At 40.8% G+C, this 23,448-nt stretch overlaps 1 protein-coding gene and 2 non-coding genes across 3 annotated transcripts; all 3 read left to right on the top strand.

Annotated features, from left to right (window-relative positions):
• The first annotated feature begins 127 nt into the window (after nucleotides 1-127).
• Nucleotides 128-11,630, top strand: iscua (iron-sulfur cluster assembly enzyme a). The gene is made up of 5 exons (XM_043715813.2): nucleotides 128-272; nucleotides 3,202-3,315; nucleotides 5,826-5,936; nucleotides 7,234-7,312; nucleotides 9,336-11,630. Exons 1-5 carry the CDS (start codon nucleotides 189-191, stop codon nucleotides 9,401-9,403), a joined length of 456 nt encoding a protein of 151 aa, XP_043571748.1. The 5' UTR covers nucleotides 128-188; the 3' UTR covers nucleotides 9,404-11,630.
• Nucleotides 11,631-16,190: 4,560 nt separating this feature from the next.
• On the top strand, nucleotides 16,191-16,262 carry trnad-guc (transfer RNA aspartic acid (anticodon GUC)). Its single transcript has one exon. It is a non-coding gene; the product is annotated as a tRNA-Asp (tRNA).
• Nucleotides 16,263-16,757: 495 nt separating this feature from the next.
• trnaa-ugc (transfer RNA alanine (anticodon UGC)) lies at nucleotides 16,758-16,829 on the top strand. The gene has a single exon. It is a non-coding gene; the product is annotated as a tRNA-Ala (tRNA).
• Nucleotides 16,830-23,448: the final 6,619 nt, after the last annotated feature.

Genomic DNA, 23,448 nt, shown 5'->3' with positions numbered 1-23,448 from the left:
GTTCTCCAGCATTTGCAGCCCTCTGTCTCCTCCGACGCGCATGTTCAGTCGACAAATACAACCCAAGCAGGCTAGGGGGTGTGGCCAGTCTTACGTAACAGCATGAGGCGGGTCCACTGCTGGTGACGTCAGTTTGTGATGTAGTTGGGGGTGGGGAGGTGGTGTGACGCAGTCTGGTTTCGGTGGCAATGGCGGCGGTCATGGTTCCGTGCTCTCTGTCGCGGCTTGTGCTGAGGGCTCGGGCACCACTTGTCGCCGCTTATCACAAGAAGGTAATCGGGCTTTGGGACTGGCAGGAGCGGGGTTTTGAGGGCCTACGCCTACTGATAGTGCGACCCCCGAGGTTCCTTGCTGCCGAAATCGGGGTGGGCCAGAGGAGTGATGCAAATGTATGGAGAGTAGATTGGAGGCTGTTGGCCTGATATCAGCACCGCCTGGTGAAGCGGGTGATCTTACACATAGTGTTTGATTTGAGCGTTTCCAACATTTCTTAACCGTTTTTAACGACAGGAGAACGTTGTGGCTGCAGTAAGAGGGTGTGCGAAGGAGGGTGCAATGGTGCCTAACGAAGGAATGCTTCTTGAAGCAAAGTTAAAAATCACACCACACCAGGTTATTTGCATAATAGCAGTGCCATTTAAACTAATTGGGCCGGAATTGCATAATAACCAATATACACTTTAAAAGTTTGTGCTTTAGAAAGTGACCCCAATACATCAATCATGTTATAGTGAATTTGCATTAACAAAACGTGCTATAACAGAATGACCTGTGCAAGCAAACTACTGATTCCCCTTGAACAGTGAGGAGGTCAAGTAATAGGCAGTATGCAATCTGCAATTCTGTGGAAATGTGCCATAGAGGTGAGGAAGTGTCAGAAGTAAAGGAGATCAGGGTGTCTCTGAGGAACAGTAGTAGGAAAGAAAAAGATGTTTGGTATTGTGGTTGGAGAAAACGGGCATTTCAAAGACAACCATCTCAATGGTTGAGATAGAAAAGCTGAGAGGATGGAATGTAGTCCTTGTAGCACAGTCAGGAATGTAGTCAAGGTAACTGTCAGAGATGGTGGATTTGGAGTGGATATTGGTGGACACCTTGTCCCCAAAAATGGGAATAGAAGTCAAGGAAAGGAAAAAGTCAGCTGAACCTAGTAAAATGAAAGGAAGATAGGGATTGAGGAATTGCACGTTAGTCATGAAGGGAAGGCAGTTAGGGCCAAAAAAGGAAACAGTGTAAAGTATCAGAAAACTAGTGTGTGTATATAAGAAAGGTGAGCAAGAGGAAAATAGAAAGAAATATGTGGGACAGGGAGGGGACTGAAATGGTGGATCTGCTAAAGCAGCCCAATTAGAATTTTTGGGAAGATGATTTAAGCATGTTCGGCAGGGTTGGCAGATGATGAGATGGGAAGTAGTAATATGGATAGATCTTCGGAGAAGGTGTGGTCAGGGACAGTATTTGTGGGGGGTGTAGAAGAGAAGCAGCCTGATGGTTAGCAATGAGGTCAAGGGCCAGATGGAAGCATGATAGGAGGAGAGGGCGTAGTAATTGAATTTATAAAGTGTTGTTTACTACTCATCAGTGGTGACCTCCAAGTGAAGCGAAGCTGTTGTCTCCTGCTTTCTATTTATATGTTTGTCCTGGAAAACAGAGGAGAACCACCTATACAATGTTTTCAAGAAGAACGGATACTCAAAAAATACAGTCTGCAGATTCCTCCAGAACAAACCACGACAACCAGACCGGTGGCACAGTGGTTAGCACTGCTGCCTCACAGCGCCAGAGACCCGGGTTCAATTCCCGCCTCAGGCGACTGACTGTGTGGAGTTTGCACGTTCTCCCCGTGTCTGCGTGGGTTTCCTCCGGGTGCTCCGGTTTCCTCCCACAGTCCAAAGATGTGCAGGTCAGGTGAATTGGCCATGCTAAATTGCCGTAGTGTTAGGTGAAGGGTTAAATGTAGGTGAATGGGTCTGGGTGGGTTGCGCTTCGGCGGGGCGGTGTGGACTTGTTGGGCCGAAGGGCCTGTTTCCAAACTGTAAGTAATCTAATCTAATCTAATCAAATACAGCCAGAAACCCTAACTATCTTACCATACATCAAAGAAGTTTCAGAAATGACAGCCAGACTACTAAGACCCCTCGGAATCCTAGTAGCACACAAACCCACCAACACACTCGAACAAAAACTAACAAACTTAAAAGACCCAGTACAACCCATGGACAAAATCAACGTTATCTACAAAATTCCATGCAAGGACTGCCACAAATACTACATAGGACAAACAGGAAGAAAGTTAGCCACTAGCATACACTAACACCAGCTAGCCACAAAAAGACACGACCCTCTCTCCCTCGTAGCCCTACACACGGATGAAAAAAAAAACACAATTTCGACTGGGACAACACATCTATCCTGGGACAGCCGAAGCAAAGACAAGCCAGAGAATTCCTCAAGGCCTGGCACTCCAACCCCATAGCATAAACAAATGCATAGATCTAGATACCATCTGTCAACCCCTCAGAAAATGAACAGGAAATGACATCACCACAAACCCCAGGAACACCATCCAGGACAAACATAAATAGAAAGCGGGAGACAACAGTTTCGCTTCACTTGGATGTCGCCACTGATGATATTACCTAGCCAGGTAATGAAATGTCTGGATATCAAACCTACAGCTCAGCGAGCAAACCTACATCTTAAGCCTCAACCTGAGCTATAAACCTTCACAAACCTTGCATTGAAGTACTTTTAATGACTAGTCAGTGTTATGATGTAGGCAATGCAGTACTGATTTGTATACTGTAAATCAAACTGCCACAGACAGCTATGTGGTCTCATGACCACATAGCTGTCTGTGGCAGTTTGATTTACAGTATACAAATCAGTACTGCATTGCCTACATCATTTCCTGTTCATTGCCTGGTCTCATGACCACATAATCTCTCTATGTTGATTGTCTCCAGAGTTGAATCTATCCAATGTTGTGGAATGTTTTCCATCCACCTGATAGGGCAGACTGTACCTTCCCTTGCAAATGACAACAGTTCTGATAGCACGACATTCCATCAGTCCTGAACTGGACTTTAAACTTTATTTTTAATGCTCAAACTGTAACTTAAACACTCAGTTTCTCATTCAGAAGCTAGACTTCTATTGAGTCGTCATGACTTGCACTATTGGATTTCTTTAATCTTGCAGGTGGTGGACCACTATGAGAATCCCAGAAATGTTGGATCCTTGGATAAGAATGCAAAAAATGTTGGAACAGGCCTGGTTGGTGCACCAGCTTGTGGTGATGTCATGAAACTACAGGTACAGTTGTTAAATGCATGGATCCATTTAAACATAGCTTTGCCAATTAAACCAACATATGCACCCCTTTTTAAGAAGTTGTTACTTAGCACAGTTAACGGGGTGCATTTAATGGTTCAGTTGGTCAGCTTGCTTCTCAGTATGACAATTGTTAAAATAAAAGATATGGGTCAACATTCAGTGAGCTCTTGGATGAGTGAGCTGTTCTCAGCTCAACAGTTGGCTCCAGTGCCACAGGGTTAGATGAACGAAAATTAGAGCTCAACATTTGATCAGTGATCCAGAGATGAGGCTACATTTAAACACAGCAATTTCTTTAAACCTGTAGGCAGATAATACATGCCTATACAGCAATCCAAGCAATTGTGCATTCAAGTGAGGAGACATAGACAGAAAATTGAATAGCAATACCACACGAGAAACCATGCAGACGTTTAACAGGTTCTCGACTTAACAGGGTTTCTTAGAAGTATTTCAGGGGGATGGCAGTTTTCCATGCTAATGTCCAATAACAGCTTCAATTAATGGAAACTTGTGCTATTGTCACAGGAGATATAAAATAACCTATATGCTGGTTGCTCTGTAGCCAAATGGTGTGGGTAATTTGCTACTGGTATTTGTGGATTTTGCAGATTGACACTTGAGTTGTAGCTGCCAGGATATTTACAGGAGTGAGCACCAGAGTTCAGGGTTGTCCAACCTTTTCATGTGAGCAAGTAGATTTTAATTCTTTTCTCATTCAAGAACCCAATGCATATTTTCAAAATGCGTGGTTTGGCACAGCACTCAACACCTTTTCAAAAAAAAGGAATCACTATTTAAGCATAATTTAAACAAAAAAACAAACAAGTCTATTTTTAAGTACCTAGGAGAAAGTCAGGACTGCAGATGCTGGAGATCAGAGCTGAAAAATGTGTTGCTGGAAAAGCGCACCAGGTCAGGCAGCATCCAAGGAACAGGAGAATCGATGTTTCGGGCATAAGCCCTTCTTCAGGAAAGTACCACCAAGCAGCAGAAGGAAATAACTGAACCTGAGGCAGAGCTAGACTAGGCCCCAATTCCTGATTGCCTCAAATGGAGGCAGATTTAAGAATTTCAGTTTAACTGAAACTGACCTTGTGTTTGCTTCTGCCACATATTGAGCTGATGTCAGTAGAATTCACGAAGCAGGGGTCGAAAGTGGGTTGCCTTTTAAGCTTGGTATTTCTTCCTCCTAGTCTTTGTGACTAGGTGTTTGGCTGAAGGGAGAAGAAGCTTATGCATGTATGCAGCTCCCTCTTGAGGATTCTCATTCTCTTGCATCTATATGCAAATACATACTCCCTCACTCATTCACTAGTTCCCTCCCACCCTCTCTGCCCTGGCCTGCTTCCTCAGCCTTCCCTAAGCCTTGCCCTAGGCCATTATACCACTGAGTTTGGAATTTGGAGATGCCTGTGAAATTGATAGGGCACATGTCTTTATTTTGTACAGTCTTAGACTCTACCAGCCTGAACAAATGTACACTATTGTGAGGCTGTTCCTTGTAGCATCTGAAGCCTACTTTCCCATCTTGACTCCTGTGCTCTTTGAGAGTGCTAAGATCTCAGTAACAGCCAGAGTGTGTGCTACCAATGACAGTGATGGGGTTGAAGTGAGTGTGCTTGGAGCCAAGTGTGGAATGTATGTTGCCACAGTTTTGTGGATATAGAGAGAGCTTATGACTCATGGACGGACTATATATACATCTCCATAGTGAAATGAAGAAAGGTAACACTTGCCTTCACACTGGGGTGGCAGCTCGTTGCAAATTTGTCATTCCACTTCCCTGTGTTTTGAGCATTATGTTCATGAGCCAAATAAATGTGAATGGAGGGTCACGTTCTAGCCCCATCGCCATGCCTTCAGAAAAGGGTATTGCTATAAAGTTAAATATTTTTCTACATTTAGTGCTGTCGTATGATTCAGAAGGTTTGCTTTTCTGTAGTCAGAGTTACACTCGTAATAAACTACTGAGGACTGCAGATGCTGGAGTTCAGAGTCAAAAGTGTGGTGCTGGAAAAGCACAGCAAGTCAGACAGCATCCAAGGAGCAGGAGAATCGACGTTTCGGGCATAAGCCTCCATTCATGTTTGTTAAAATATTCAATGAAAACAATCAGGCAGTGATTTCTTCGATAGCTTCAATTCTGTTTCATCTTGTTGATTGAACTGAAGTTCTCCAGTATTTTTAATATTAGCCATTTCCTAATTACGCTACGTGTAATATTTCAAACCAATTTTTCCTGAAAGACTGGGATCACATTGAGAACAAATGTTAACTTCCCTCTTTTGAGGATATGACCAGCCTGTTGCATTGTCCTCTGGAAACTGCATGTATGTGTGTGGCTGCTCTTTCTCTTCAGTCATCTGGAAGTCTCAGTTTGGATTCTGTTACAATTTTCTGCCTGGTAAATATTCAAATGATTTCAATTTTGTGATAAAGATTATAATTGTTAAAACTTGCTTGCATTTTGACTTTTTCTTCTATAGATTGAGGTGGATGAAAATGGGAAAATTATTGATGCGAGATTTAAAACATTTGGCTGCGGATCAGCAATTGCATCCAGCTCACTGGCTACAGAGTGGGTGAAAGGGAAAACGGTAAGGATATTCATCTTCTCTGAGGTAATTCCATGGAAATATACAGAAGGAACCAGAATAATCCATTTCAGTATTAAAATACTGATTAAAATTAAGTGCCAACCTCAATCAGTTGGTAACTACCCAAGAAATGACTATTTCTTGAACTTGTCTGAACAACATTAGCTTGACTAGTCCGTTGTATGCTTAGATTTTTGTAAAATGTGCTGGACACAAGATATTTCTTTCTTTCATGGCAGTCAAAAAAAATGCTTGTCAGTCATAGATGGCGATATGTGTTAGGTTCTACACACCAACTTCTGCAAACAGGTAACGTTTTTTTTTATTAAAGCTTGTACAAGCTGGGTGACCCCTCTGGCAGTCTCCATAGGTGTGTGAAGTCGATTCAGAAGAGAGACCCTGAACAAAGAAAACACATCCCCTTTATATAGGTCAATTCGTAATGCTGACAGATACTCTGGCCACCCCCCCCCCTAAAAATAGCCACCTGTTACCCCAGGTACATTAGAGGATGAGATCATCCTCTGAGATAATATAAATGCCCTAATCCTGGGGCATTGTTAAGCAGACTATTTCCTGATTCAGTGATTTCCCAAGACTATGTTGGTGTGGAATGTCCTAGCTTCAGAGCGGCTCTGCAAATTATTCTGGCTCCGCTACTTCCCCAGACCATGTAGGTGTGATATGCTTCCGTGTCGGATGATCATGCAAGCAAACCTGATTGGCTGGGGGATGGCCATGAAAGTATGAATGGAAGGGGCTGAATGATAGTTTAATTTCATAATAGTAGGCGAGTAGTAGCAAATGACTGTGTAAATGGGTTGGGCGTCATCCGTATTCCTGCATGAATACCATCCCCATCCACTTCCAGAATGTTCAGTTAGTGCAGTTTAAGCCTTTAATATTACATTAATGTCCAGAAAGGTAGTCCCATTTAATCTTTTACCATTACATAAGAACAGGAATTGTTATTGGACCATTTAAAGATAAGATGGTGCCAAAACACAAATTAAAACTGAAAGTAGAGGGAAGATATTTGATTTGTATAGTAATGGCTTACAGATATACATTCAATTTGCTCTCATTTTTGTTTGTGGAAAATGTATTGTTTAATTCAGATATGAGTGCAGATCTTGCCGTGTACTGATGTACTGTTGGAATGTTCAATAAAGCCACATAATAAAATCTCATCAAAATATTGCACCTGTTTATACTGCATCCTGTGAAAGTATTTTTTGTGCCTCAGCCTTACATGCTTAGTTTGAAGAAAGAGTCATTGACAGTCATTCATTTGCAGGTCGATGAAGCTTTGACGATTAAGAACACAGACATTGCTAAGGAGCTATGTCTCCCTCCAGTCAAACTGCATTGTTCAAGTAAGTTTGGGTTTATTTTATGGATATGCAGGTGCAACTCATTAACTTAATATCATTAATGGCTTGTCTTTGAGATTCCTGAGCAGGGCAACTTGACTTGAAGTTTCTGTCACTAGTCGTAGAACAGAGGATGTTTAACGGAAATCTGAACATAATGTTTTCATACTTAGTGTCTCTCTCCTTATCCTTTGGCTCAATGTCATTTTTTTTCTGAACTGTACTAAGCTGCTTGAAACCTTTTTTTACATTTAAAATAACTGTATAAGGTGGATAGTGAAAGTATTAGGCAAAATGTATTTTACTATTTTTCTCAGTATTTTTAAATGACTGTTTCAGAAACCAGGAAGACATGGTGGCATGAGGGGAGTAGGAAAATTTGGAAGGTAGTTTTGGTCCTTAACATATTGTGCTTCAGAAAGTCTGGTGCATCCACAAGTTGATGCCTTGCATCTAGACAAACATCAGAGCAATCATGGAGATGTGATAATTCAATCCCAAGCTAGATAATTTATGAAATTGAGACTTTTTGTCATGCATTAATTGACAATGCAGTATGAGATGTAAGTTGTACACTAGTAGTTATAATCTCTGTGAAACGCATATAACATTAGACTAAATGAGTAACAGCCTCGTGAAGGAGCACAGTTTCCCTTTTTTGTTAAATTTAATCAAAGTGCTCAATTAGACATGATATTTGCCTGAATCTTAAAAATGTAATTGGCATTGTCATTAACAGCAGGGAGATGAGACAGAATATCCTTGGGCTATACCTGGAAGCTATTGATATAAGTGGAAGATGTTGCAAGAATAGAGTTTTTTTCAATGAAAACAGCATTGAAACATTTCAGCAAACTAGAAGCAATAATACAACAGAGGGATGTTATTAAACAGCCTAGAAGCTACTCTTTGCAACATTAGCAAATGAGTGTTTAATTTACCACCTTGATGTATCACTATTTGAGAGGGATTAATGCACTTAAAGTTGGCAGAAAGCTGCTCAAACACATTTATGAAGGTGATTTGTCTGTATCTTTTTTAAAAAAAAGTTTGTTTTAGCAAATGCTTAAATTACAAGATGTCGGTCAAGTTTGCGTATCCTGTTTTATGATTCTTTTTGCAGCCTCACTGTGCAGACTTAATTTGATTTTAAATGGAGCACATGCGCTTCTGATTTAGAAGCCTGTAGATTTAAGGACCAGTCCAGGACTTTGCATGTTCTCGCCTGTCCTTTCAGTGCAGTTAGTTTCCTTTCTCATCTATTTCAAGGTTGCTTAATTGTGATACAGAGGATATAGGTATCTAAGTATAGGAATCAGTTAGTCTGCAGATACAAGATGTGATGAGGCACGCAAATGGAATGTTGGTCTTAATGCAAAGGAAGTGGAATGTAAAAATTGGCAAGTTTTACTGCAGTTGAACAAGACTTTGTTGATATCACATCTGGAGTTGTATTTTTGGTACCAGTTTTAATTAAAATTACTGTTGGGCATGGTTCAGAAGTCTTCTTTTTTTATGTAGAACGATTGGGCCTGTACACATTAAAGTTATAAGAATGATAAGTAACCTTCTTCAAATGTAAAGTCTCCTCAGGACATTCTAAGTTTGGATATTTAGAGTTTGCCTCCTGATGTGGGGAGACTAGAATCAACATAAGAATAAGAAAAATTTGAAAATTGTTATTCTATGGAATTCACTCCCTAGAAAGCAGTGGAAGTTGTCATTTCAGTTGTTCAAGGCTGAGTTAGAGTTTTGATCCACAAGGGAGCTATTGTGGCAATTTTGGGAGATTGGTGAGGCAATAGTCTGGATTTGATGAGACTGAGTCACTGGCTGAGATCTGACCTTTCTACATTTACATAACCTGTTATGACCTGTATAGTTCGGAGTCTGTTTTCCTTCACAAAAGCTGCATTGGAGTTGGCTCAAAGGAGGTTCAATTGAGGGGAAATGTCCTTTTCTTTCTGGGATTTGAATAAGCAAATGTGTAGTTAATTTTAATAATGTAATTGCTCTTTTGTTTCAGTGCTTGCTGAAGATGCGATCAAAGCTGCTCTGGCTGACTACAGAGTGAAACAACAAAAGAAAAAGTGAGACTACAAACTTTACACAACAATCCTTCAACTTGTTGTGATAACTTTTGCAATGATCCCTTTGTGTAAAAGAACTTCAAATAATTTATCTGCTCAATTGTTACATTGTAAGAAAAACAGTAGCTAGATGTCAGTTTATTAAATGGACTCTTGATGTGTGATTCCATTTGTGCCTTGTATTTGAGTTAGAAAATTATTTTGGAAAAGTTCAGTTTCTTGAAGTATTAATAATATTGTTGAGAATGTAAATAACTTGATTTAGCTGAGATGGGCTTGATTATAATATTTGTACTTAGAAAAATATAAACATAAGTAATTAGTTTCTTATCAGTCTTTGTGTTTGAATTTCATCAAGAATTAAGACTTTGCTACACCTGTTAATCTGTTTCGCAATTCAACAGATATGGGTTTAAATCCCGCAGCTATTCATTTCTGCTGGCTGAGGTTACTCAAGTGCTACTTGTTTTTTTTTGCATCTAAAATGAGAACAGCAACAGAAGCAAAACTTATTTCATCTCTACCTGCACAGTGCACCTTCCAGAATGACATTGTGTCATATATTTAATTATTCAACATTATAACAGATGATGAATCCTGTCATTTCACTTATATATTGCCAAAGAACTACTCAAAGATTCACTACATAATTAAATTTTGCTTTATAATTTCACTCCTGTAGTACAAGTTGTCTGAATTCTTATTACATTTTAAATTGCAGTAATTCTGAACTAAGTCACTGAAAGACAGTGAAATGTCTAATCAGTAATCTAAGAATACACATCCTGATAACTTATTTAGTTTCAAATTACAATGGCACCATTTAAGGAAATACTATTACATCTGTCATGAATGTTCCATTATTTAATGTAATTTTTAAAGTAATTTCCCATGTTTTTAAATGTAATCATTTGTCCCAGTTCAGATTATTCTATTTTTAAGAAATTGTCTTGGTACACAACTGATTTTCAAAAGCAGGCATGTAACTTTTAACTTTGAAACCAATTATGTTTTAAATCAAAGTTACTTCATTAGCTTTAAAATTCCCTTTGCAGCCATAAACTGCAGCTACTAAAAATAGCTTTGTTAATGGGATAGACACACTAAAGCTGGGCATACATATCTCTAGTTTGCCTGATTCTCATTTTATTTTCAAGCTACAATGATTTGTCCAGTTATTTGCTGTAGATTAGATGTCAAGTGGTTGCCCGTTCATTTCTGGAATAGAAGTAGGTTACTTCGAGGGACCAACTCTCAAATAGGAAAAGAGGTAAGGGTACCTGTAATGTAGAAGGGAGGATGTTGAGAAGGTGTATGTAGTTTTATTGCCTAGCTTACAGATGAATGAGAAACAAAGTTTGAAAGATAAAATGGTCGTGTGAAGTCACCCATTCCAACTGGAAGGTTTTCATATCCTACCAGTACTGATCATCACCAGGAGGTTGCTTTTTAAAACTAAAAAAAAAATCATGTGAGCCTACCATCAGAATGTATGGCATATTTACTTGTGGTATCTGAGCTTATAAAAGGGATGACAACTTGTGTAATATTTGGTGAATTAAAGCAACTTACAGGCCTCCTCTGTCAGGTTTCCTGTTTGCCAACTGAAGGCATGTGGATAATATCAAATTTAGGTCATAAATGTCTTTGTGCAAATAGGTAATAGTCAATATAGACACAGCTGAAATGCAACACAAACTTGAAACTGGAAGGTAGAGTATCTGAAGAAAAGCTATGGAATTTTAATGATGGCAATCAGTAACTCTAGTCTTGCAGTTAGTTCTCAATGCAAGGCAAACTGATGGTACAGTTTTGAATGTAACTTTTCTCTTAAACTGCAAAACAATTGACAAGACCTAATGCCTGAGTTCTTAAAGTGCAAGTAATGTTTGACTAATTGATATCATTCCTGAAGAAGGGCTCATGCCCGAAACGTCGATTCTCCTGCTCCTTGGATGCTTTCTGACCTGCTGCGCTTTTCAAGCAACACATTTTCAGCTCTGATCTCCAGCATCTGCAGTCCTCACTTTCTCCTAATTGATATCATTGTTTTGTAAAGTTACAACTGATATAAATAGCATGGAAAATTAAGGTCCTTATTTATCTGATAAACCTTTGTCGTGCAATTTATACTTTGACAAACTTTAACTGCATTCTGTGTAAATGTTTATTTGATTTGGGAAGGAATGAGCTTCCTGGTTACAAATAATAAAATTCTCCATTTCTGATTATCTTTAGACTTTTATTTCATGATTTTTATTGAATTCAAGTTTCTTTACGGCAGGATTTTAATCCAGATCCCCAGGCCATTAGCTAGACCTTTGGGTTACTCGTCCAGTGCCAGTATCACTAAACCACCATCTTCCTTTTGAAAATACCAACAATTGCATACCTCAAACCCAAGCTTATCCATGACCTTATCTTCTTCCAAACTCTTTGATGCTGTTGACAGCTTTGAAAGAGATGCATTGTTACATCTCAAACATGGTGTCTAGCCCAGCATACAGTCTTTCTATAAGTGCAGCATTCGTATTCAGGAAAAGCTTAAACTGGATTTGGACTCCTGATTCAAAACAGCATTAGCAGGAAAGTCATGAAACATAGATTGGTACAGATTCAGCAAGTGTTTTTCAAGCAAGATGATATGTACATTTAAATTACCTAAATGCTGCACTAGAGATGCCCACATGAGATTCCTATCCTGAAAGTGTTTAATCTCCAATTCTCAGGTGATAGCAAGGAAATATAATCTTGTTTTCAACAGAAACAAATATCAAATCAATATAAGCCAATCAGTTCTGTGATTTAGTCTATTCTATTAGGTTTGATCCTATCAAAATAGAAGTTAAACAGAAGATATCTGCATGTAAGATAAAGGTGTCCTGGTTTCTTTTAACATTTTATCCCCATATGTCTCAAGTTTTGCAGCTAAAACATTTCCTGTCTGTGATCACCACAAAAATTCCATCTGATAAAAAGGGTCACCAACGTATTTTTCAATCTCTCAAAATGTTCTCAAGTGTGCATTTCAGTATCCACAATTTGGATATCTTAGTGGTCAGCTACTGAATGTAGTCACACAAGGCTGTCAATGTATTTTTAATAAAGGAACATAAATTTATTATAGAAAAGGAAAAAAAAGTATTCTATTTGTGTATGGCTTTATAATATATGCAATTTATATATACACACAGCCTGGAAATTTCCAAAATTCTCGGTCCTGCTGGTATGAATCTGAGCTTCTGAACATTGTGGCTGCTGACCATCTGTTTCTCTGTAGGTCATAAAATTTAACTTAATGAAATATTACTAAGAACTTCCCAGGTAGTTTGCATTAAATTATAAGCTCTGTTGGAATTGATGTTTGAACTCACTGTTTAAAAAATAATTTCTGACATCTTTTAAAAAAAAATCAAGACCCCTTCACAAATCAAAATAAAAACTTGTCTACATCTACATTAGAGTTCCAAATTAGTGAAATATATTATAAACCTTATTCACATTTTGTGAGTGTTCCTCACGAGTGCAGGTTTGTTCAGCAGTACTCAATTACTATTTTACCAATGACTAAATCCATGATCATCAAAAGTAAAGTGATATGCCAAGATTTTCAGATAGCTGTGATAAATCTATGTACTAAAGTTCTAGGTACCTGTTTACTTGACCAACAGCTTCAGGTTTGGAAGAAGGTTTCACGTAGAAAATGGTAGAAGGACATGATTACCAAGTCACCCCAACTTGAACCAGGATAACTAGCTTATGAGTTTAAGATCTTGATGTGAATAGATGGAAAGATTCTCCATCATGTCCATCCCAGATCATATGGCATGGTAATATATAAAGGCCAAGTACTGTGAGAAAATAGATAACATATTCCAACTGGTTTGGAGATGCCAGTGTTGGACTGGGGTGTACAAAGTTGAAAATCACACAACACCAGGTTATAGTCCAACAGGTTTAATTGGAAGCACACTAGCTTTCGGAGCGCCACTCCATCAGGTGGTTGTGGAGTACACAATTTTAAGGCACAGAATTTATAGCAAAAATTTACAATGTCATGTAACTGAAATTATACATTGACAAATACCTTGATGTCTGTTGAGTCTTTCATCTGTTCGAATACCATGATAGTTTCACTTCTTTCATATGTAAATCACAAAACATTTTTTTAAAAGTTGTAAGGATGCCCTGAGGCATGGTACATTGGGGAAACCGAGCAAAGGCTACGACAACGGATGAATGGGCACCGCACCATAATCAACAGACAGGAGTGTTCCCTCCCAGTTGGGGAACACTTCAGTGGTCCAGGACATTCAAACTCGGACCTTCTGGTGACCATCCTCCAAGGTGGACTTCGGGACAGGCAGCAGCGAAAAGTGGCTGAGCAAAGGCTGATAGCTAAGTTCCATACCCATAGGGAGGGCCTCAACCGGAACCTTGGGTTCATGTCACACTGCAGGTGACCATTGCACTATAAACACACACACACATATATACAGACACTCACCCACACCCTTACAGACACTCACACATGCATCCTCTCAGAGACTTAGACCACTCTACACTCACGCACACACATATATATTCTCTCTCACAGACACGCACAACCCCCACCCCAGACACACATACTCCCACACTCACACATGCACCCCCTCACAGACTTAAGACACTCTACACTCACATGCACACACATATGCACTCTCTCTCACACTCACAACCCCCCAACCCAGACAGACAGACAGACACACACATACACAAAGACCCACATGCACACATATACATATATTTTGTGGGGTGAATTTGTACTTACAGAGTTACATTGTACTTTGCTCAAAAACTGCATGAATTCATGTAAAACTCGGTTATCTCACTTTTTAGATTAGAATCAATCTAAACATCATGGCATAGACAGAGACCACAGGGGGCTAACACCTTCAACATATTGTCTAGCTAACACCAATTGTTACAGTTAACCTGAATGCAACTTTTAAAAAAATGTTTTGTGATTTACACATGAAAGAAGTAAAACTATCATGGTATTCGAACAGATGAAAGACTCAACAGGCAATCAAGATATTTTTCAATGTATAATTTCAGTTCCATCACACTGTAAATTCTTGCTATAAATTCTGTGTCTTACAATTGTGTACTTCACAACCACCTGATGAAGGAGCAGCGCTCCGAAAGCTAGTTTGTTTCCAATTAAACCTGTTGGCCTATAACCTGGTGTTGTGTGATTTTTAACTATTGCCAACCACTCATTACCCTGTCAAGCCCTTTCAGAATCTTGTATATTTCAATAATATCATTCCTCATTCTTCTAATAAATAAAGGCATGACCTGTTTAGTTAGTTTGATAAGTCAGCCCCTTCATCCCAGAGATCAGTCTAGGGAATCTCTTTCGGACTGCCTCCAATGCCAGTATGTTTTTTCTTAAATACAGGGTCCAGAACTGTACACAGTACTCCAGGTGTAGTCTCAACAACCCTTGTACAGTTGTAACAACTTTCCCATTTTTAAATTTAAGTGAATTTACTCCTTCAGTATTCGTATATTAGAATTGATCTTTCTCTGCACCTTCTCTGTAGCTCCAACAATATATTCTGCATTCCGTTTTATTACCTTGATGTACTTAGGTGAGGTATGATTTGTCTAGTTAGCACTAAATCAATACTTTTAATGATATCTCAGTATGTATGACAATAATAAATGAAATCAAATCAGCATCACCGGATCAAAATCCTGGAACTTCCTCCCTCACAACACTATGGATCTACCGATAGCATAAGGACTGCAGCGGTTCAAGAGACAGCTCACCAACACCTTCTCAAGGACAATGAGGGAAGGGCAATAAATGCTGGCCCGGCCAGTGAAACTCATATCCCATAATTTAATTTTAAAAACTTCAACCTCCAGACAAATCTCTTTGCCTTCCTAATTATTTGTTGCTGCTGTATGCTAACTTCTTGTGTCCCTGCACCTAAATCCTTCTACGTTGCATCTTTTTGGAGTGTATCATTTAAATTAAAAATCTGCCTTTTGATTCCTTTTTCTCACACTTTCCTTTTAAGACCTCACACTTCCCGACATTAAATTTCATTTGCCGCATTTCTACCCACTCACTCAATCTATCTGTATCCCCTTGCAGATTTCTTATATCGTCATCACAACATGCCCTCCCATTTATTTTTGTATCATCAGCAAATATGGAAAAAATAGACTGCATCCTCCTGCTTGGCATTAATTCCTAATAACGTAAGACTAATGCAGAAAGAATAATGGACCTCGCAATGCAGCCAGCTTCCACAGTAATGCCGAATCACTGCTAGATTCATCATTTATTGTTTGCAACAAACTGGGCAGAAGCAAATAATGTTATATTATGGCATATATTCATCATCCTCTGCGTTCAACAGCAAATATGGCTTTTCAAAGATAATTTGATCCAGAAGGATTATATGCTGGAATTCTGACAGATTGCATGCTTGGAAACATCTGCATCACAATCTGTCAAATATTGCTTTGGAGGTAAATTAATATGGTTAAATATGCTTTGGAAGTAAATTAATATGGTTGGAGCATCAGCAACATTCCTACATCAATGTTTGAGAGATGAACTTGGTAGCTAACTGATATAAACAGCTGAACAATGGCAAATGAAATTTAATCTTCCTGATAACTGTGTCACCATCCAAGCTTGGTCATTATGTATCGCCTATTCTCTAATTTTACTGTTTGTAACTATGTCTGACTGTCACAGGGCAGCTTACAGACGGTGCTAGTATATCCAGTCCTCGTTAGTATAGTGGTTAGTATCCCCGCCTGTCACGCGGGAGACCGGGGTTCAATTCCCCGACGGGGAGGAGCTGTTTATTACTCTTTTTTTCCGCCTTCTTTCTTCTTATTTTCTAACATTTCTTCTTTCGCTTGGAGTTGCCAGCATATAAATTAACTCACAGTATTCCCCCGTTCGTTGTGGAGCCCAAATGTTGATCTTATTGGAGGTCATTGACCTCGCCTTTATTCACTCATAGGGGCAGTGCTCACTCACATCGACTGGGAGGAAAAGACAGAAAACATTTTCATGCCCCGGCCCCCAACCTCCGATTTAAATTTCTACTCATTGGGAAGGGAGGAGGATTGTTTTTCATTTGATGGGCTCAAAGGCAATGCGCAGTCAGTCTTTGGTTCCCGGGAATGTAACAATAATGTATTCAGTTGGTGGTGAGCAGAATTGCTACAGCCATGTCTCGAGCCACAGTGTAACAAACATGACCAGGATCAGAGACAATAGAAACAAGGCGTTCCACACTCTGTCAGGAATGTAATGGAGTATTACTAAGCTTCCAACAACTGTAGGGGATGTAGCTCAGTGGTAGAGCGCATGCTTTGCATGTATGAGGCCCCGGGTTCAATCCCCGGCATCTCCACAGCTAATTTTTTTTTATCAGTTCTTTATTTTCGTCTGGGAAAATCAGAGATCTTTTGCGCCTTGCCCACTTCAACTACAATAGAAAGCAACAATTGCACAAACTTTTGAAGTGGTTTCGTTTTGTCGAAAACATGAACATTTGATGTTTTAAATGCTGGGAAGTTGAAAAAGATATATCAAACACATTGAAATCCTAACTGCTCAAGAGGAGTGTCTTAACGTGTTCGAATCTATTTATTAAAAAAAATCTACAATTGCATTCAACTAAAAGCTGGAAATCTGAAAAAATATTGACATAATATTGATTCGTTTTTTGTTTATAGATGATTGCTGAATCCGTTCCTGGATCTCAATGGCACCATTTATATCAGTCTTGAATGTATTAACATCCCATTCTCTATAGCCCTCTGTGGTAAAGATTTCCACAGATTCATTACCAATGCAGTGAACCAATTCCTCCTCATCTGTTTTAAATGTGCAATACTTATTCTGAGATTATGCCTTCTGGTCCTAGACTCTCCCACAACCGGAAACAATCTATCTGCATCCACCCTGAAAAGTGCCTAAGAAAATCAAACGCTTCAATAAAATCACCTCTAATGCTTGGAAATGCCAATAAGTATAGGGCATGGGAGGGACAAACTGTAATCAGAGAATTGGACGTAGCGGAGGCCATAAGGGGAGGGACTGCAAATCATATTTAGGATGCAGGAGATTTAGATTTAGATTTTATTGTCATGTGTAGTTAAGAAATATAGATGTACAGTGAAAAGTGTATAATATCGACACACATGGCACCATCTGAGATGCAAAAGTACATGGGTACAAAAAACTTAGATACAAAGTAGAAAGAGAAATAAAGTTTAAAAATTAAGCATTACCTTCAAATAATAAGTAATAAAAAAGAAATAAAGTGTTAACTAATATTAAAGCCCTTCTTAAAATAAACTAGAAAAATAAAGAAATTATAGAAATTTTGCAGTATTTGATGAGTCCTCCATTTATCTTGCTCTCTGGGAAACCTCAGCTGCCTGTTCTCGATGACGATGACAATGACAATGCCAGGGGACCTCCCTCACTGCTTACTCTTCCCGCGTTGGGCCGCAATGTCATTGCTGCAGCTGCCTCCAGAACATGACCAGTCAGGTCACACATCTCCCTCCCCTTCCTGGACCTCTCCATCTCCATTAATGACGACCGACTTGACACTGACATTTTTTACAAACCCACCGACTCCCACAGCTACCTGGATTACACCTCTTCCCACCCTACCTCCTGCAAAAATGCCATCCTGTATTCCCAATTCCTCCGCCTCTGCCGTATCTGCTCCCAGGAGGACCAGTTCCACCACAGAACACACCAGATGGCCTCCTTCTTTAGAGACCGCAATTTCCCTTCCCACATAGTTAAAGATGCCCTCCAACGCATCTCGTCCACATCCTGCACCTCTGCCCTCAGACCCCACCCCTCCAACCGTAACAAGGACAGAACGCCTCTGGTGCTCACCTTCCACCCTACCAACCTTCACATAAACCAATTCATCCACCGACATTTCTGCCACCTCCAAAAAGATCCCACCACCAGGGATATATTTCCCTCCCCACCCCTTTCCGCCTTCCGCAAAGACCGTTCCCTCTGAGACTACCTGGTCAGGTCCATGCCCCCCTACAGCCCACCCTCCCATCCTTGCACCTTCCCCTGCCACCGCAGGAACTGCAAAACCTGCGCCCACACCTCCTCCCTCACCTCCACCCAAGGCCCTAAAGGAGCCTTCTGCATCCATCAAAGTTTTACCTGTACATCCACTAATATCATTTATTGTATCCATTGCTCCTGATGCGGTCTCCTCTACATTGGGGAGACTGGACGCCTCCTAGCAGAGCGCTTCAGGGAACATCTCCGGGATACCCGCACCAATCAACCACACCGCCCTGTGGCCCAACATTTCAACTTCCCCTCCCAATCTGCCAAGGACATGGAGGTCCTGGGCCTCCTTCACCGCCGCTCCCTCACCACCAGACGCCTGGAGGAAGAATGCCTCATCTTCCGCCTCGGAACACTTCAACCCCAGGGCATCAATGTGGACTTCAACAGTTTCCTCATTTCCCCTTCCCCCACCTCACCCTAGTTCCAAACTTCCAGCTCAGCATTGTCCCCATGACTTGTCCTACCTGCCTATCTCCTTTTCCACCTATCCACTCCACCCTCCCCCCTATCACCTTCATCCCCTCCCCCACTCACCTATTGTACTCTATGCTACTTTCTCCACCCCCACCCTCCTCTAGCTTATCTCTCCACGCTTCAGGCTCTCTGCCTTTATTCCTGATTTTCAGGCTTTTGCCTGAAACGTCGACTTTACTGCTCCTCGGATGCTGCCTGAACTGCTGTGCTCTTCCAGGACCACTAATCCAGAATCTGATTTCCAGCATTCTGCAGTCATTGTTTTTACCTAGTTACACTCGCATGCCGACACACCACCACAACTGGACCGAGCGAGCACCAAGGGCCACCAGGCGAGTGGGCGGAGGCATCACCGCAACAGGCTGAGAAGCCGGGCCGAGAGACTTTCATGGGCCAGACTGGGCCAAGAGGATGCCTTACCAAGTCCGTCGTGAGGCGAGGAGTGAAGAAAAGAAACACCAAGAGAGAAAAAAAGTATAGAGAAAAGAGGGAGTATGAAATGAGGAAGAAACGGATGGCAATCGGTCACATAGGAAACATTATTGAAAAGAGTCCCAGAACACACAATGAGGTTACCGGCCCCATTAGCTTAATGTTAAGAAAATAACATTTAAGGGATCAACATTAAATGAGAGGTTCATCAATATGTTTATCCAATTCCTTTTTCAAAGCCATAATTGAATCTGCTACCATCAGGCTGTCAGGTGGCGGATTTCAGATTCTAATCACTTGCTGAGTAAAGGCTTTGCGTTGTCACCACTGGTTCTTTCGCCTTTCATTTTTAAACATCGCCCTTGTTCTCAAAACTTCTCCAATGGCAACAGTTTCCTTCTACTTATTTTATGTAGGCCCCTCATGATTTTACACAGATCTGTGAATAGGAAACAAATGTTTGTTTCTTACCTAGTTTGTTTTTGTCATTTGGGTGTCTGACATGAACACAGACCTAACAAGCACCAATGGCCAAGAAATATCCAAGGTCTTAATTTGCTGCAAGTGATTGCACAAAGGGGTGTGCTTTTAGGTACCACACTGAAAAGCAATTGAATTTATGGGAACTTCCACTCTCATGCTGCTCGTCTTACAACAAAAACTTTTGAAAAATGTGCACCTCGTTAAATGTAACTGCATACCAGCTTCATAAATACAGCTAAACTACACAGTCAAAAGCTAATTTCGTATTTGCAAATGGTTACAATTCCCTTTTATGATTTTTTTTTAAAAAAGGAAAGGGGCATCTTAAACTTCATTCACAGCATGTGGGTGCCCTGACTGTATTTAATATCCGTTTCTAGCTGTTCTTGTGAAGGTGATGGTGAGAAAGTCTATAGCCTCAAAACTTGTCCTTAAACATTTAGACTAAAATGTAATGTTGAATTATAGAACACATTTGCTGCACACTAGAAAATAGACAGGCAGAGAGGGTTGGGCCACAAAGGGGGAATCCAAGTTATGGAGAAGATAAAGAAATCTGTTCTCACCAAGTGATAACAGGATGCTCTCAGAAAATTAAGAACATTTGCCCGAACATCAGTGAATCTGTGTAAACAGGACACCAAATAATAGCATTCACAGTCATTCCCTTGTGAAATTAATAACAGTGCAAAACTAAGTACTGCAGATGCTGGAGATCAGTCAAGATTAGGGTGGTGCTGGAAAAGCACAGCAGGTCAGGCAGCATCCAAGGAGCAGGAAAATCGACGTTTCAGGCAAAAGCCCTTCATCAGGAATGAGGTTATGAGCCTCAGTGGTGGAGAGATAAATGGGAGGGGGTGGGGCTGGGGGAAAGTAGCTGAGAGTGCAATAGGTGAGTGGAGGTGGGGGTGATGGTGATTGGTTGGAGAGGAGGGTGGAGCGGATAGGTGGGAAGGAAGATTGACAGGTGGGACAGGTCATGAGGACAGTGCTGAGCTGGAAGGTTAGAACTGGGGTAAGGTGGAGGGAGGGGAAATGAGGAAACTGGTAAAGTCTACATTGATGCCATGGGGTTGAAGGGTGCCGGGGAGGAAGATCAGGTGTTCTTCCTCCAGGTGTCAGTTGTAAGAGAGTGGCAATGGAGGAGGCCCAGGATCTGCACATCCTCAGCAGAGTGGGAGGGTGAGTTGCAATATTCGGCCATGGGGTGGTGGGGTTGATTGGTGCGGGTGTCCCAAAGATGTTCTCTGAAGCGCTCTGCGCGTAGGCGTCCCATCTCCCCACTGTAGGGGAGACCGCATGGGGAGCAATGGATACAGTAAATGTATCTGTTTACTGTATTTATACAGCACAATTTTGTATAAAGGAAGCTTGTTTGGGACGATAGGACAGAGTAGCCTACTAGGGGTCTTAAAGGAAGAACGATATCCTCCACTCCTGAGTTTTTAGGAGTTAGTTTAGTTTAGAGATATCAGTGTTATGTTGTAGCAGTGATGCCATTGGTAAATAATGGGGATGACTAAATTTAAACTAAACTGTCTGCAAGAGGTTTTTATTCCAGACTTCCAAAGAATACGATCTCCGTGACGAACCAAGGGAGGCTTACAGGTTGAGTCCACAAGAGATTCCCTGAGCCGTCTCAAATCTATACTTTAACAGTGGTAAGCTGCCTTCTTGAACCGCTGCAGTGCATGTGCTGCAGGTAGACTGACAATACTCTAACTTATTTTAAAAGTTTGTTCATCTTTATTTTAGCTTCAATTCTGTCATTCTTTCACTGCTCAGAAAATTAAAGCGAAGGACCTGCAGTGATTTTAACTTTCTGGCTTGCTGTATGCGAATACCTGAATGTGATTCACTGATTACCCTTCTTACTGACACTACTGCATCTCAATGCCTGGAAATTTCAATGGCTTAGCAAGATTTAAACCAATGCGGTACCGTTATTTTGAAAAATGGTAAGGAAAAGCCAGGGAACTATATGCCAGTGAGCCTGACATTGATGGTGGGTAAGTTATTGGTGGGAATTCTGAGGGACTGAATTAACATGTATTTGGAAAGGCAAGGACCCATTAAGAATAGTCACCATTGCTCTGTGCGTAGGAAATCATGTCCCACCATGATTTTTTTGAAGAAATGACAAAGAAGATTAATGGACTTCAGGAAGGCACTTGACAAGGTTCCTCAAGGTAGACCGATTAGCAAGGTTAGATCACATGGAATCCCAGGGCAGCTATGCACTTGGATACAAGATTGGCTTGAAGGTAGGAGACAGAGGGCTGTGGTGGAAGGCTGTTTTTCAGACTGGTGACTAATGGTGAGCCACAGGATTGGTGCTGGGTCCACTACATTTTGTTATTTATATAAATAACTTGGGATTTGAATGTAGGAGGAATAGTGAGTGAGTTTGCGGATGACACCAAAATTAATACTGTAATGGAAAGTGAAGGCTATCTCAGAGTACAACAGGACCTTGATCAGATGGGCTGATGAGTGGCAGACGGAGTTTAATGTATGAGGTGTTGCACTTTGATAAGGGAAATGGGCGGGGGCGGGGGGGGGGACTTATACACTTAATGATTGGGCCTTAGGGAGTGTTGCTGAGCAAAGTGACCTTGGCATGCAGGTTTATAGCTCTTTGAGAAGGTAGAGTCGCAGGTAGACAGGGTAGTGAAGATGATTTTTAATACATTTCTCTTTTTTGGTTAGAGCATTGAGTATGGGGATTGGGAATGTCATGTTGTTGCTGTACAGAACATTGATTAGGCCATTTTTGGAAAAACGTGTGCAATTCTGGTCTCCCTGCTATCGGAAAGATGTTGTTAAGCCTGAAAGGGTGCAGAAAAGATTTACAACGATGTTGCCAGGACTGGAGGGTTTGACCTATAGGGAGAGGTGGAATACCTGGAGTGTTGGAGGCTGAGGAGTGACCTTCCAGAGATTTATAAGGTCATGAAGCACATGAATAGTGCGAATATCCGAGGTATTTTTTTCCAGGTTAGGTGAGTCCAAAACTAGACAGCAAGGTTTAGAGTGAGAGGGGAAAGATTTAAAAGGCACCTAAAGGGCAAATTCTTCAGCAGAGGATGGAGCGCGTATGGAATGAGCTGCCAGAGGAGGTGGTGGAGACTGGTACAATTATCATTTAAAAGGCATCTGGACGGGTACATGAATAGGAAAGGTTTAGAAGGATATGGGCCAAATGCTGGCAAATGGGACTAGATTAATTTAGGATATCTGGTTGGCGTGGATGAGTTGGTCTGAAGGTCTGTTTCTGTGCTGTACATCTCTATGACTCTACCGCTGAACAAGGGGATAAACATTAGAGATTTGTGGGCAATTTTCTTTGAGGTCAGCATGAGGATACATGCTTGTCTGCTGACCCCTGACTCTTTGCCAACAAATTATTCAAAAACATATCTAATAAATCTCCTATCTCATTTGGCATGTTTTATTTGAACCCAACTGGAGCAAGTTACAGCATAGCTCAATAGCGGGAAAATCTAAAATAAGCAAACGAT

The sequence above is a fragment of the Chiloscyllium plagiosum genome, unplaced genomic scaffold, assembly GCF_037043375.1.
Source record: "Chiloscyllium plagiosum isolate Xiang-an unplaced genomic scaffold, Cpla_swu_hap1 HiC_scaffold_24, whole genome shotgun sequence".
NCBI classification, from domain to species: Eukaryota; Metazoa; Chordata; class Chondrichthyes; order Orectolobiformes; family Hemiscylliidae; genus Chiloscyllium; species Chiloscyllium plagiosum.
The sequence above is the reverse complement of the archived record's forward strand: the minus strand, read 5'-3'. Positions and strand labels throughout refer to the sequence as shown.